Genomic DNA, 14,056 nt, shown 5'->3' with positions numbered 1-14,056 from the left:
TTCTAAGAACAAGCCTGATTTCTGCATGTCAATCTTATTCTTCATGCTGAAAACTCATTTATCCGGGAGCCCCCTCCCAGACATGAGTTCAGATGTTCTATAGATCCCGGGCGGCACTCGAGGCACAATGGGAGCGTGATAGCAGAACACTGTGCTGAGGATATTTGGGAACTGCAAGTGATTGCTGCTGCCTGGCTCAAGAATGCCGATATTTCGTGGAGATGGCAAAAAGCTTGCGGTGTCTATCAAATAGATGTTGCATATAGCGTTTACCCATAGAAGCACCCATGAATCGCAAGGCACCCTACAGACTGCCAGACAATATGTCGGCTTCGTAATTTTTCCCTCATGATAAAGTTTGTTCATGACTCTTCTTCTTCGGCTGCGGCTTCTGCAGCTTCTGCCTGGGCTTGAAGAGCTGGTGCATGCTCGGTTGGGATTCGTACTAGAGTTTGTGGCAGAGGCCCTGTCGAATCTTCCGATATGTTTGTAGGATCGGCTGCCGTCTTGGCCAATTTGGCTATCGGAAAATTAGACAAGACCAACAGTCATAAACTTTTGATAACCTACAAGAAGCCATGTTGATGGCACGTAGCACATTATGCCAGTTTCCAACAACGGCTGCAATTGCTGCAGAGAGTCAGTCTAAGCACTAAATAGCTTCACATAGATTCATTACCCTCTGTTCCGTCGGATAGGGTCGAGAGTTTCTGTTCCAAAGTTTCCATTTGTGTTGCGACCGCTGCGCTGAGCTCTCGAAGCTCTTTGAGGTTTTCGAGTTCGGCCTTTTTCTCTTCGATTCGCGCTAATAATGCCGGTGACTGTCCACTCGATGAAGCCGACGCGCTCGGTGCGCGCATATGCGAGGAAATCGGTCGCGTTGGATATGACATGGTCGTATTTATGGCGTGTCACCAAACTTGGAATAATTCGCGACGTCTTTAGCAGTAAAGCCCAACACTGCGTTTCCGTCCAACGATGGTGGGGTTCACCGTGGGGTGTTCCGTCACTGGGGCAACCGGTAACCAAGCGCTATGACAAAAACAGTTACGAGAGTAAATAGATGCAACCAAAAATTCCCTTTTTCAGACCGACATCTAACAACACTCTGTGACTTGTGCGAGAGCATATCAGCAACGTCCCTACTAACTCCACAGGAAGCTTCTGCTCACATTGTCACGATCCATCGCATTATGAGCTATGGCTAGACTGAACGAACCCCCCGTGTCTACGGACAGTCTCGAAACGCGTATGTTCCAACATCTAGAACTCCTATGAGTAACATGACGCGAACTGACCATGTCTTGTGATCTAGTTCGAAAGAAACTCCTACGCCAGAACCGCGATCTTGCAAAATCAAACAACATACGTGCCCTTCGCATCCGAGAACTCGAGAATGACTGCGCCTGTATGCTATCAGAGAACCTGGAGCTCAGAGGCCGTATCATAGAGCTAGAGAAAGAGCTCGAAGATAACGACACTCGACGAATTGCTGATCATGCACTTGCTATCAAGGCAAAACTCGAATCCCAACTTACAGAATGGGGTACCCTTCTTGCTGGTCTTGGTCTTGAGCCGCCTATGAAGCGACACTCTCCACGACCAAGAAAGTCAACAAAGCCCAGGATAAGCTTCAGCTCAGCTCGACCCAGTCCTTCACAGCGACGCCTTAGAGATATGGCCCGTGAAATTGAGGAACTGGGACATATTTCAGAAACCAAGTCGTACCCGAGACAGTCCATGAAGTGAGTCATTCGATCAACATAGACAGAAGTTCTCTAACAAGACGCAGCCAAGAACAAATCCTAGCACTTCGGTCAGAGGCCGACAACGATGACATGGCCGACACATCTCAGTCACCAGAAATTGGACCTCCTCCCGTCTCCCATTTCATCGAGGAGGAAGAGGAGCCTGTCAAGGTTGACTCGCCCACACACTCACGCCCTTCACCGACACCTACACCAGCACCCGTACAACAAAGTCCCACAAGGAAGCTCGCGCCACCCGAAAAGCTCACATCACCTCAGACCACCAAGACCTTACCGAGACCACCTTCGCCCGAAAAGAAGCCACACCCAAATGCCACCAAACCTAAGGAACCGGAGCCAGTCAAGGCAAAGCCCTTAGCAACCAGATCAATCGAGACCAATGTACAAGAAATTATTGATGATACCCCAGTACCTCAACCCCAGCCAGTCAAGGTTGGGTCAAAGCGAAAGCTCGCCGCTCGAGATGATATGGTCACGAGCAGATCTCAGAGGGTGAACAACGAAAACGAGCCCCCACGAAACACTATTGACAAGCCTTCAATACGTGAGAAGGCTGGAGGCCGAACATTGAAAGAACTAAGCAGCATGAGAAAGGACGCTCGTGAAAAGGCGAGTGCGACAGGCACAAGGAAGCCCCTTGCAGCCAAGAGCACCAACGACGATTTGACCTCGCCAAAAAAGAGTTCCAAACCAGTTGTGACCGATGAAGTCGCTGCAGCCAAAACGGATCTCGTGAGATCAAAGGCTTCCCAGGAGCGACCCAAGTCCAGGTCCAAGACCTTGGCCCCTATCACTATCGAAACTGTACTCCAGCCTCCTACGGCCCCTGAGGTTGTGGAGGCCACATGCGGACTCACAACACCTTTCACAGACCCAGCACTTCTCTCCCCCAACTCACCAGATACTGCCGCATCTCAGGAACCCGGACGAGGAGGAACACCTCCACCTGGCGACGTAAACGCGAGCAGAGAACCAGCAAGGCCCAGCCGACGAAATAGGACCGCAGTCAGCTATGCAGAGCCTAACCTCAGAGACAAGATGCGGCGACCCACCAAGGAGATGCTCGACGCTGTTGCTGGAGAAGGCAAATATGCTCGGAGGTCTAGTGTAGCTGAGCAAGCCCCAGACACTACCCGGACGAAGCGTGAGAACAGTACTGAAGAGTCATGGAAGAATCTGCCCAATGCCAACGCCGCCAACACAGAAAACGAGCCAGGTAGCATTCCCGATAGCCCTCTGGCTGGCAAAGGATCCTCTCCTGAGATCCCTAAACCTATAGTTATGCGTGGCGGAAGACGCACCTCTATGATGATTCAAGACATTGTTGCCAGCAGCGAAACCTCACACGAAGATGGAGAAGTCAAGGAGGAGACGGTTTCTGACACTACTGGTGTCAGTGAAGTTGATGTTTATGAATTCACACTCTCATCACCACAAAATGACGAAGAAGCTTCTGCCGATATCAAGAAGAAGGTCACTACCCGTCGACCGTCCCGGCGTGTTTCCTCAGCAGTTCACACCGAGGATGGCGCTGGAGCTAGGGAGCGAGCCTCATCTAGGCGAAGGAGTATGATGCTGTAATGATGCATATTGCAATAGCGGGAGTTCGGTAGAGCATTTGGGCGTTCTTGTCATTTGTTGTTCTTGTTTATTCAAAAGGAGTATGTTGCTTGTCGGCGCTGATACTGCTTCGCTGGATCATACAGACTGGTCACATGCCCAAGATACCTCTACAAAGCGATGGATAATGGTGTTTATTTTTGCCAATATTTGTATTTACAGTTTTAATGTCTTTATTGGACACACACAAGACCCAATTGGTCAACATTTGGCAGTTCGTCTTGCCAATTGATGCTTTGTTGGATATGGAAGTCCCATCTCGTGGTCTTCCAGAGTGTGACTGGGTATAAATTCTGCTGCCGATCTTGAATACGTCGCTGAATGTAAACTCCCCCTATCTATATAAATTTCATGATGATCCTCCCGCTGAAGGCTCAACTGGTTTTGTGTATGTAACCTTCTCAACCGCCACGTTCTCATTGCCCTTGTCGTCCTTTCGTAATTGGTAGACGTATAGGGTGAGTGAAATGCCTTGGACCTAGGGTAGTCAGTAAACAAACTCAACATGAACAATTTGTAAAGCACGTACATCCATGAGACAGAAGCTTGGTGTTGGCTCTTCGCTCTCCAGCCCTGACCCCTCTATGAATGCGCCAGTCGCACTTCCAGGATTTACAAAGAACTTGTCCATATACTCGAAGGCATCAAAGCGGTGAGTGCCACCCCAGCACAGAACATCCACATCTAATTTGTTCGCCTCGGCCAGAAGAAGGTCAGGCTCATTAGAGACAAGTGTGAAGCCCTCTAGAAATCCAATTCGGAGGCTTCCGTGGGTGACAACCTGGGTCAATGGCAGGGAAGTGGCCTCGACGTCATAGCGGCCTTTCACGATCTTCAGATCGGGGGAGACGGATCGTAAGTACTCGTACGTGTGCTTATCGGTCAAGTTTCCGAGGCAAAGCGTCTGGCTGATCTTTCCGGGAGAGAGGAGCTTCTTGAACTACAGATACAGAGACGCTGTTAGCGATGCGCGCGACCTTGGAAGCACCGCGCGTACCTTGGCGGGAATGTCGAGCGCCCGATCCGGGATATGGAGGTCTCCTATGACGAGAATGAGGAAAGCCATGATGTTTCTCTAAGGACGGAAGAGAAATTGAGGCTATAGACGTATTCGCGATTGAGTAACGAGAGGCGCGAGCTGCTAACACCTTACCCAAGGTCAGCTCCGAGGGGCACAGCTACAGCCCAGTACGTACGTAGGCGCTCGGATACAGCGGTAAGCTGACGCCACATCCTCATAACGGGGAGGATGACAGATGTGGCTAGCTTCATCCACCGAGAAAGTCCACATCAAATTCTTATCGGCCCAGCGGGGTGCGATAAGCAAGTAAAAATTTGGGAATTTTTGGCTGGGGTCTCTTTTCACCGAACGATTAATCCAGTTGGTGGTTGCGCATTGAATTGCTCAGAATCAAGATGGCGACCCCTTCTCTGGCTGAAAAGCTGGACAAGATCAAGTCCCCTGGACTTCAGAGTCAGAAGAGGGTATGTTTTACTTTACTTTGTCCTTTTCAGCGTCTTCAATCTTGGGTCGCACACTAACAACTTTTGCTTGTAGACTGTCGTTGTACTTCAGGCCGTCGAGTCGACTCTCAAGGAACAGAACACGGCTCCTACGCCAACAGGATACTTTGCCGCTCTTCTCGCCCTCCTTCAGCAGGCGAACAGCAGCGACATTGTAAACCCGGAATTGGCGGCTCCTGTCGTCTACCTTCTCGACGTCGTTACGCCTTATGCCCCACAACCTCTGCTCCGATCCAAGTTTACACAGATTCTTACTCTTCTCGCCCCCGTACTTTTGTTGCAGGATGCCGAAGCCCCGTTGTTGCGATCGTCCATAGGATGTCTCGAATCTCTTCTTCTGGCCCAGGATGCCGCTTCTTGGGAGCTTTCTGTCTCCCAGATCGGTCCTCGACGAGCTGTTGCTGGACTCTTGAACATGTCTGTTGACCACCGACCAAAGGTGCGAAAGAGGTCGCAAGATGCTCTCAAGACGGTTCTTCGAAACCCGCCTCCGAGTCCCTCCCTGGATCACCCTGCTGCCGACATGTGCGCCCAGACTGCTACCAAGAACCTCGAGGATCTCGCCAGCAAGATTGCGCAGGCGCGTAAGGGAAAGAAGGCTGATGTTAGCCATGACCCTGCTATGATCCACGCTCTTCAACTGGTCAAGACTGTCGCGGCTGCCAGTGGTGGCTGGCCTAGCAAGAAGATCGAGTCTCTGTGTGAACTCCTCTTGGGCATCGCAAAGAGCGGAAACGAGTACATGACCATGGCGTCTTTCGAGATTTTCGAGATGATCTTCGAGGGTATGACAGATGAGGTCTCATCAGCCAAGCTCCCACGACTTATGGAAATTATCTCCGAATTGCGACCAGCTGCCAACGACACCCAGCTTGTTCCCCCGTGGCTCGCCATTCTGTCCCGAGGATACGATGTCTCCGCCCAGGTCGAGCCTGAGGAGACTTTCCAGAACCTCCCCCAGCTGTTTGATATGGTCGCGCAGTTCCTTGAGGCACCCTCCGAGAATATTCGAATTTCCGCCTCAGAATGTCTAGTGTCTTTCATGGCCAACTGTATCCCTCAAAATGTTATCCTTGAACCTTCAATTTTTGACGAGAAGGTTCTCGAGAAGCTGGCCAAGTCAGCAGAGTCTCTTTTGACTGTTCAGTTTCAGGCTGCCTGGCTCCAGACTTTCAACGTTTTGGGAGCCATGTTCGATACTTTGAGATGGAGGTCTTACCCTATCATGATGAACGTCACGAAGACTATCGGCGAAATTCGAGAGAACGGTTCTTTCCGCAACAAGAAGGAGGCTGACGAGGTGATTGGAAAGGCTATCCGAGCAATGGGTCCTGAGGCTGTTCTCTCAATTCTCCCTCTCAACCTCGCGAAGCCAGCAAAGGGCCAGCCAGGCCGTGCTTGGATGTTCCCTATTCTACGAGATTACACTAGCAACACAAACCTAGCTCACTTCAAAAGTGAGATGGTTCCTCTCAGTGAGGTTATGTTTCAAAGGGTTCTTGACCATGGACAGGCTGAGAAGACAATGGAGGTCAAGATTTACGAAACAGTTGTCCAGCAGATCTGGTCTACTCTTCCCGGATACTGCGATCTTCCTCTGGATCTTACCAATGCTTTCGACCAGGGCTTCGCCGAGATTTTGGCTAACCTCCTGTACAAGCAAGTTGAGCTGCGACTGGATGTATGCAGAGCGCTCAAGACTCTGATCGAGTCCAACCAAGCTATTGCCAATATTGAGGACCAGGAGGAGGATCTCGTTCTTCAGAGCCGAGTTAGCCGTGCTGATGCCAAGAAGAACCTTGAGTACCTTTCCAACTTTGCAGGCAACATGCTTGCAGTCCTCTTCAACGTTTACACGCAAACTCTTCCTCAAAGCCGAGGTCCTATCCTTCAGACCATCAACACCTTCCTCAGCATCACACCCAACGCGGAGTTGATGGAGACTTTCGAACGAGTCAGCACTATGCTCGCCAGCGAGTTGGAGAAGGAGAAGCCAGCGGATAAGAAGAAAGAGAACCAAAAGTCCAAGGATCACATGCCTTCAACAGCCCAGACATTGATGGACCTCGTCATCACAATGTCCGTTTATCTCCCTAGGGAAAGTTTCGCCGCTCTTTTCAAGATTGCCGAAGTCATCATCAACAAGGAGGAGGAGCCTCAACTTCAGAAGAAGGCTTACAAGCTCATCCCCCGCCTAGCGGATTCTGAGATCGGAAAGGCTGCTCTTCAGGAGAGAAGTGCTGAGCTCCAGCAACTTATCTTCTCTAGCACCGAGAAGGTCTCAGCTCCTGCTCGACGAGAACGCCTTGCGGCCATTATCGCCCTCCTACCTTTCATTCCCGACTCCTCCCTTCACTTCATTCCTGCTGTGCTCAGCGAAGTTGTCATCTCTTGCAAGGAGAACAATGAGCGTGCCCGTGAGACAGCATATGAGCTCCTGGTTCGCATGGGACACCGTATGGTCCAGGCTAATGGAACACCCATCGACAACAGCAAGGTTCCTCACATGCCCGACGATGCCCCTGCTGGAACCGCTAATATCGAGGAGTTCTTCACTATGGTCAGCGCTGGTTTGGCTGGCAGCACACCTCACATGATTTCAGCTTCTATTACGGCCATCAGCCGACTTCTATATGAGTTTCGAAGCGAACTGAGCGACGCTACTCTATCTGACTTGGTCCAGACCATGGATCTTTTCCTTACTTCCAACAACCGAGAGATCGTCAAGAGCTGCCTGGGCTTCGTCAAGGTCTGCGTTATTGGCCTCCCTGTCGAGCTCATGCTTCCTCGTCTCTCAACTCTCGTGCCCAATCTCATTGTCTGGAGTCATGAGCACAAGGGCCACTTCAAGGCCAAGGTCAAGCACATCCTGGAGCGCATGGTCCGTCGCTTTGGTTATGATAATATTCACAAGAACACACCTGATGACGACAAGAAATTGATCGTCAACATCCGCAAGACCAAGGAGCGTTCCAAGAAGAAGAAGGATGCTGCCAAGGGTGAGAATGACGGCGACGATAGTGACGACGACGAGGCTCAGCCCAAGCGCCAGTTCGAGAACGAATACGACCAGGCCCTTTACAGCAGTGACTCTGATGATGATGATGGTGAATCCGAAGATGAGGCTCCTAGGCAAAAGAAGAAGGCCCAGAAGGGTGGCAAGACATACATTGTTGAAGACGACGACGAACCCCTCGATCTGCTCGACAAGAAGGCCTTGGCCAACATCTCTTCTACTAAGCCTGTTAAGATGCGCAAGCCCACACGCACCAAGGCCAAGGTCGACCTTGACGGCAAGCTCATCCTCGGCAAGGACAGTGACGACGAGGGTGCCATGGACGTCGACGAGCCCAACCCTGAAGCTTCAGGTGTTGGTGCCTACGTTGCTGCTCTCAAGGGCAAGGACGTTGCCAAGCGCGGTCGCGGAGGCAAGCTCAAGTTCTCCAACCGTCGCACCAAGGACGAAGATGACGAGGATTTCGAGATGGATGACAACGATGTTGCGGCAGTCAAGAGCAGGATCAGCCCTGGACGGGATAGGGGTAGCCGTGGAAGCTTCCGCGGTAGAGGAGCCGGTCGTGGTGGAAAGAGTGGAAGAGGAGGCATCGCTGCAGGACGAAAGGGACTTGGTGTTGAGAAGAGACACGGAGTGTCTGGCGTGGGAAAGCCTAGGAGAGGACGCAACTAGATGCCATAGTTATACCCATTCGATGCGTCATGAGGTTTCGGCATTCGTTTTATTTTTCAAGTTCGAGTTTAGATCATGGGCTGTTTTAGGGTAAATAAAAGTCAAGCAATCATGAAGTTCATTCGTACACGGTTCATCGTCGTATCATGGGGAGTAAAAGGCCTCGTCCATACGTCTAACAATTCAAACACTAGTTCTTGTAGTAGTCAATTCTTTCCTCCGAACCGGGGTATCATCAGATCATGCCATCGTCCAAAGTTCATTCCTTTACCATCGCTTTTGCCGGACTGCAATATCAACAATGTAGCCTCCAACGCCTTTTCCATGCTCAACGCGCTCAAATACTTTACGCACATGCATTATGATGAGCAGAACAAGCAGTATCCGCAATTCTCCAAATCATCTTGCAGCATTACTCAAGCACAATTACATCCTCCATTCGACGCGGGTGCAGTGGCCGAGGTCGTCCGTCTCCTCCAACAACGGGCTCTTCTCGGTAGTATCGATGCACTGGCTCCCGATGCTGAAAGGGTTCGGGTACTCGTTCTTCGTAACGACTATATCATGTGAGTGTTTTTCTGATTTGACGAGCTACAATCTGCTTACACCTCGCGGTATGGTTCGTAGCCTGGTGCTAACGGCTGATTTATAACGGGACGAGGCTCTGGGCCAGGTGGATTATAACGGACGGGACGAGGGTTTCGCTCGAAGTAGCTTCTAATATCACTTCGAGCTCCTGAAGCCACAGGGACATGGGCTGGTCCAGCCCGGTTGTCCGTTACGATAGGGCGATGTCGATCTTCCAGAGACACGCGATTGATGGGGATCATCTCAATGTCTGCGTTGGTTCGGTTGCCTGGTACTAGCCGGGAGTTCTCCTGCCAAGGGCCTGCCTGTTGCTCTCTTGCAACTCTATATGGCTCCGCAGCAAGTCTAAAGCCAGGCCCTACTTCATCACGGGATGACGATGGCAAGTCTCCAGCTGAATGAACCGGAACTCGTTCATAGAACCCACCACGATCTTCCATGACAACAGGGGTGTCACGGATTCCCGGTCTTTGTGGCTCGTCATATGGCCGACGACTTACTAAAATCCTCGCTGGGTTGTTCTGTATTCCATGCGATCTTGTACCATAACGATGTGAAGGATCCAAAGGAGCCGGAGGAGCAGGTATTCCTTGAGATCTGGTATTATAGTGATGCGCAGGGGCATCGAACATGTGACCACGGGGTGGTGAGGGATTGTGGCCAGAGGTTTGGTAGGGCCTATCTCCATGAACCAACGGTTCACCCATTACAGGTCGTGATATTTCCATGGGCTCGCCTCTTGCAGGAGGGCCTCGCAATGGAGAAGATATGATAACTGGATGCTGCATACTGGTGGTCATAGGGGGCTCATTTCTGAAGTCCTGTCCCCGTGGGGGTACTGCACGCACAAAGGACGGTTTCATAGTATCAGGAGACGCTGGCTCAATGGATTGCACCAACATATCCTGTAATCGATCGGCCACTCTCGACACAGGCGGATGAGCGCTAGCTGGCGCGTCATAAAATGGTGACTTTACCTTGCGGGCAACTTGTGGCCCTGAGCTTATAAAATGGCCATTTGCAGGATACTGAGGTTTCCCAACATAACCGTTCTCATAAGGTGCAGGTCCCGCACCTCCAGAAACAATTCTGAGCTGGGATGGAGCAGGCAACTCATCGCCCAAGGGAACCAGAGCCGTAGGCGGCGGCTGACCACGGGTATACTGAGGGGAGGGCCCTTGGGGAGATTGGGGAGCTGACTCTTGTACATTGCGGCTTCTGTCAATGGCTTCTTGCCAAGCAGCTTGGTACCGTTTGAATCCGCGCTGTCCTTTCTTCTCGGCAGATGTCTTACGCTTTGTTTTCTTCACCTTTCCTTTTGGCTTTGGCGTGGCAGGTGTTCGTGGGCCCTGGTTAAGTCTGGGAGATTGGTGGTGACCGGGACCAGCCTGGCCAGAGACATTCTGTACAGGCCTGCTGGGAATGGGATTTGTAGACTGATACACAACCTCTTCGATTGATGAGTCGGACTCGTTACCAGATTCCTCACCTTCTGAGTCGGAAATCACAACGACTTCCCTCAATATCTCATCCAGCTGGTCCCGACCGCTCTCCTCATCTCCTCGCCACTTGACGAGGGTGTCTAAACAAAGGGCCTCGACAACTTTGCGAGCATTCTGCCATGTGGTCTCCCTTAGCAAAGTGTCATACCTTGTGTGAGTATGACGAATGTGAGCGAGGACTGCAAGTTGAACCCTTCGGGCGAGTGTTATGTCTTCCGAAAGGCCTACTTTTTCCTTGTTGTTTTTGTTGGTTGGATCCTATAATAATAAATACCTTGTCTGTACGAAGGTGTTAGGGAGGAGGACAAACCCGTCTGAAAGCATGTTCAATGATCATCCGTCGATCGGTGTTTGGGATTCTGGGAAACAGATCGCGTAAGGCAGCGTCAACTTGTGCATCGTATTCCTCTTGAGATTCGGGGATGGGTTCGGGAACACCGCAAGCGGCTGCAAGCATGTTCTCCATGACATGCCCTAGACCCGCGCGGGCTTCCTCGACGATTGTTTCTCTAACATGATGTCCAATGCGATGGACTTGGTGAGCCAAGATATTTGAGCCGGATGCTTCTTTTGCGTTCTTCATGTGGCGAGGTTAGTAACAGACGGCTGAGACCAATACATCTATGTTTTGCATACCGATACGATAAATATCATGGCATCTTTTTCTCGGGATAGTTCTTTGCATGCTTGAGTTAGTTCAGGGTTGCCGGCAGGGACAAACTCGAAACCAGGAGGGGGTGTTTTCTTTGTAGTGATCTATACATGGTGGTGAGTGCTGTGATGACCTCGTTGCGCAACAGTCGCATTATACCTGGAATTCAAGCTTCTTTTTCTTGTCCTTGTTTTCAACAAACTCGAAGTACGAGTGATGTTTCGTTGTCTTTGGAAGAGCTGGTTTGGCAACAAAGCCAGGGGGAACAGGTGCTGTATGATCATACTGAGATCTTTGTGCACGTCTATGCCTCTCCTTTGGGCCACCTGCCACAGCCGCGGGCAGGTTTCGTTTTTCTCTCCCCATTTTGTACGGCTATGGTCAGCTTACCATAGTGGCGAGTGATGGATTTTCAGTTGATATGTTCGGATGAGGGAACTGAAATAGCAACTTGATAGGACCTTCTGAGGCCTAGTAGAACGCGATATGTTTGCAGAGGATGCTGCTCTTTGCAGTACCTGTTTGCAAGTGCAAGCTTGGATGGTAACCGTATCTTTAAAGTTGGAGAACACAATCAAAAAAGAATAGGCTGTCGCGATGCGAGCGATGCTGCGCAATACTCTGCTATGCTATGCAATGCGATGCAACAACGAAATGTGACGGCCGAAACTGTTTCAATCTTTCACGAGTCGCAACAAGGCACAGATAGATAGACAGACACGGTATATACAAACCGATAAGCGCGTTCCAGTTGACACTTTGGCCGGGCGAGGAATATGTCAGACACGACTGTTCAGGCGCGAGTGCAGTTGGGCGCGCACGGTTGTAGGACGTAAGGCTCCGACGACGTTCTCCAAATGCATGCAGATGCAGGCGAATGGGGCCATTGATGGATGGCCTCAAGAGGCTGAAACTAGAGGCAGGCTGTCTCACGGAGCCAATCACGTGCTAACCAATCTCATGGTCACGTGATGTACCGCACGTGATGAAACATGTGACCTCGAATTCGTCTCGATCTCGAGTTCATTGAGGCGCAAGCAATATTCATTCACATGGAGCTATTTTTATTACAGCAAAGACAACTTTCAAGCCTCATTGCCTCTTACCTTATCACGGTCTTGGCAGAGGCTATGTGCTTGCGGTTTGGAACTGGAGTCGCTAATGATCTAGCTTCTGGAAAAGTTCAGAACTTTAGGCGATGTCGAGGCCAGCATACCAAAGTGGCTAATTGCATGGGCTGTGCTCTTTAAACCATGCGAAAATTGAAATTTTATCAATGCTAAAATCTTCTTTGGCCAGGATCGTCAAGATTAAGCTCTCATCACCGCCGGCAGTTGTATTAGATCTGAGTAAAGCGAAAGCGAAGTCTTGGCACAAGGTTGAATCAAGAACTTCAGATCAGAAATTGTAGATGGTTGAACACTCAAAGAATAAACCCAAAAGGGGTGAATTCTCGAGCCGTAACGTGAACCAGATGTTTCAAGCCTGGTACCGATAATCAGTCGATCGACTATAATTCGAGACTCCCGCCACGGCAAAACCCCCTAGCCAAAGCTTGTTCGAGGCTTCCGGTATGTGGGATGAAGTGACGGAACCACTGTCGACGAAAGGAGAACCGTCGTTTTGTGAAACAGGTCTCGGTTGATGCATAGCAAAGCGTTTTGGATGAAACTCATAATAACGGCAAACGCCGTATTCTCTTGTGTCATTGTCCATCATCGTCAGGGGCAGTGGAGAAGATAACCAGGGCGGCAGTTGAGCCAGCGCCAGGGCGACCACAAACTGGGAAGTTCTATTTTTGTCGAGACTGTCGATCGGTTTGTCTTGTCACGGGAATCCAACACTCATTGGTTGAGGAGTGGCGAAAAAAACAAACCGGGTTTGAGGCTTGGATGTCAACACAGATCCGTTCCGTACGGATACTAGCAGCACTGTAAACGCCAAAGATTACTCGGTGCCTTCAAGATCTAAAGCCCGGCAACGGCATAACGGCGATATTAACACCCGATGTCATTCTTTGTGGCACGACGGAGATCACCAGAGAAGATGAGTGGTTCAAGCCATCTCAAGAACGACGATCATTGAGCTTACTTGGGAAGCCAAGACTCCAACTCTGATGACACAGCCCAATGGGTGCCCGCTGATGTTACTGTGTGGGTTTACACGATTATAGCAGCGTGGCACAGTAGATGACAGTGAGCAAACAGGAATAAAAAGCGAGCAATGAGATGGAGCAGCCAGCAGCGACGCAGCGCAGCGTAGAGCAGAAGAGGAAAAGTGAACGGTGGGATGAACTCAAGGACTCTTCAGGCTTCTGAAATGGACTGTGCTTGCGCTGGTGGGATTTTGGGATATGAGGGCGGTGGCAGTGCAATCGATATATGATATTGATGGAGATGGTCATCCCCGCAATGTCTTTACGGTGAGGCAAGACCTTGTCTGTTCATTTCTTATTGAAATGAGCAAGAATCAAGGGAAATGAATCATATCAGCGTTTCTTCCCTGATGATCTGAGTTGGCAACGCATCGCTTGAGGAAAAGTAGCTGCATCTATACTTGAGCATCGTAATAGTGGACTCTGGAAGTAGGAGACAAGCTTCGGAAAGCATACCAGCCAGTGTAAGGGCACAATTCTATTGTTTTGTACAGCCACGCTCGGGTCGGACGGAAGACAGGTTTCAGCACCCGCCAACGCTGATCAGTGAATTGGCTG

The 14,056-nt window shown here is 50.4% G+C and overlaps 5 protein-coding genes; 2 read left to right on the top strand and 3 right to left on the bottom strand.

Annotated features, from left to right (window-relative positions):
• Nucleotides 1-362: 362 nt before the first annotated feature.
• On the bottom strand, nucleotides 363-893 carry FFUJ_01761 (uncharacterized protein; the record flags this gene model as incomplete). XM_023575118.1 has 3 exons in its annotated part: nucleotides 363-520; nucleotides 571-630; nucleotides 680-893. 3 exons carry the CDS (start codon nucleotides 891-893, stop codon nucleotides 363-365), a joined length of 432 nt encoding a protein of 143 aa, XP_023423835.1.
• A 406-nt stretch (nucleotides 894-1,299) lies between these two features.
• On the top strand, nucleotides 1,300-3,350 carry FFUJ_01762 (uncharacterized protein; the record flags this gene model as incomplete). XM_023575106.1 has 2 exons in its annotated part: nucleotides 1,300-1,745; nucleotides 1,793-3,350. 2 exons carry the CDS (start codon nucleotides 1,300-1,302, stop codon nucleotides 3,348-3,350), a joined length of 2,004 nt encoding a protein of 667 aa, XP_023423834.1.
• A 388-nt stretch (nucleotides 3,351-3,738) lies between these two features.
• Nucleotides 3,739-4,455, bottom strand: FFUJ_01763 (probable VPS29-involved in vacuolar protein sorting; the record flags this gene model as incomplete). XM_023575095.1 has 3 exons in its annotated part: nucleotides 3,739-3,867; nucleotides 3,919-4,329; nucleotides 4,387-4,455. 3 exons carry the CDS (start codon nucleotides 4,453-4,455, stop codon nucleotides 3,739-3,741), a joined length of 609 nt encoding a protein of 202 aa, XP_023423833.1.
• A 350-nt stretch (nucleotides 4,456-4,805) lies between these two features.
• Nucleotides 4,806-8,601, top strand: FFUJ_01764 (probable ribosomal RNA-processing protein 12; the record flags this gene model as incomplete). XM_023575084.1 has 2 exons in its annotated part: nucleotides 4,806-4,874; nucleotides 4,948-8,601. The coding sequence occupies 2 exons, from the start codon at nucleotides 4,806-4,808 to the stop codon at nucleotides 8,599-8,601; spliced, it is 3,723 nt and encodes a 1,240-aa protein (XP_023423832.1).
• Nucleotides 8,602-9,013: 412 nt separating this feature from the next.
• On the bottom strand, nucleotides 9,014-11,709 carry FFUJ_01765 (uncharacterized protein; the record flags this gene model as incomplete). XM_023575073.1 has 5 exons in its annotated part: nucleotides 9,014-9,158; nucleotides 9,208-10,949; nucleotides 11,002-11,268; nucleotides 11,328-11,447; nucleotides 11,503-11,709. The coding sequence occupies 5 exons, from the start codon at nucleotides 11,707-11,709 to the stop codon at nucleotides 9,014-9,016; spliced, it is 2,481 nt and encodes an 826-aa protein (XP_023423831.1).
• Between the last annotated feature and the right edge of the window lie 2,347 nt (nucleotides 11,710-14,056).

Source organism: Fusarium fujikuroi, chromosome FFUJ_chr01 (assembly GCF_900079805.1).
Source record: "Fusarium fujikuroi IMI 58289 draft genome, chromosome FFUJ_chr01".
Classification (NCBI taxonomy): Eukaryota; Fungi; Ascomycota; class Sordariomycetes; order Hypocreales; family Nectriaceae; genus Fusarium; species Fusarium fujikuroi.
The sequence above is the reverse complement of the archived record's forward strand: the minus strand, read 5'-3'. Positions and strand labels throughout refer to the sequence as shown.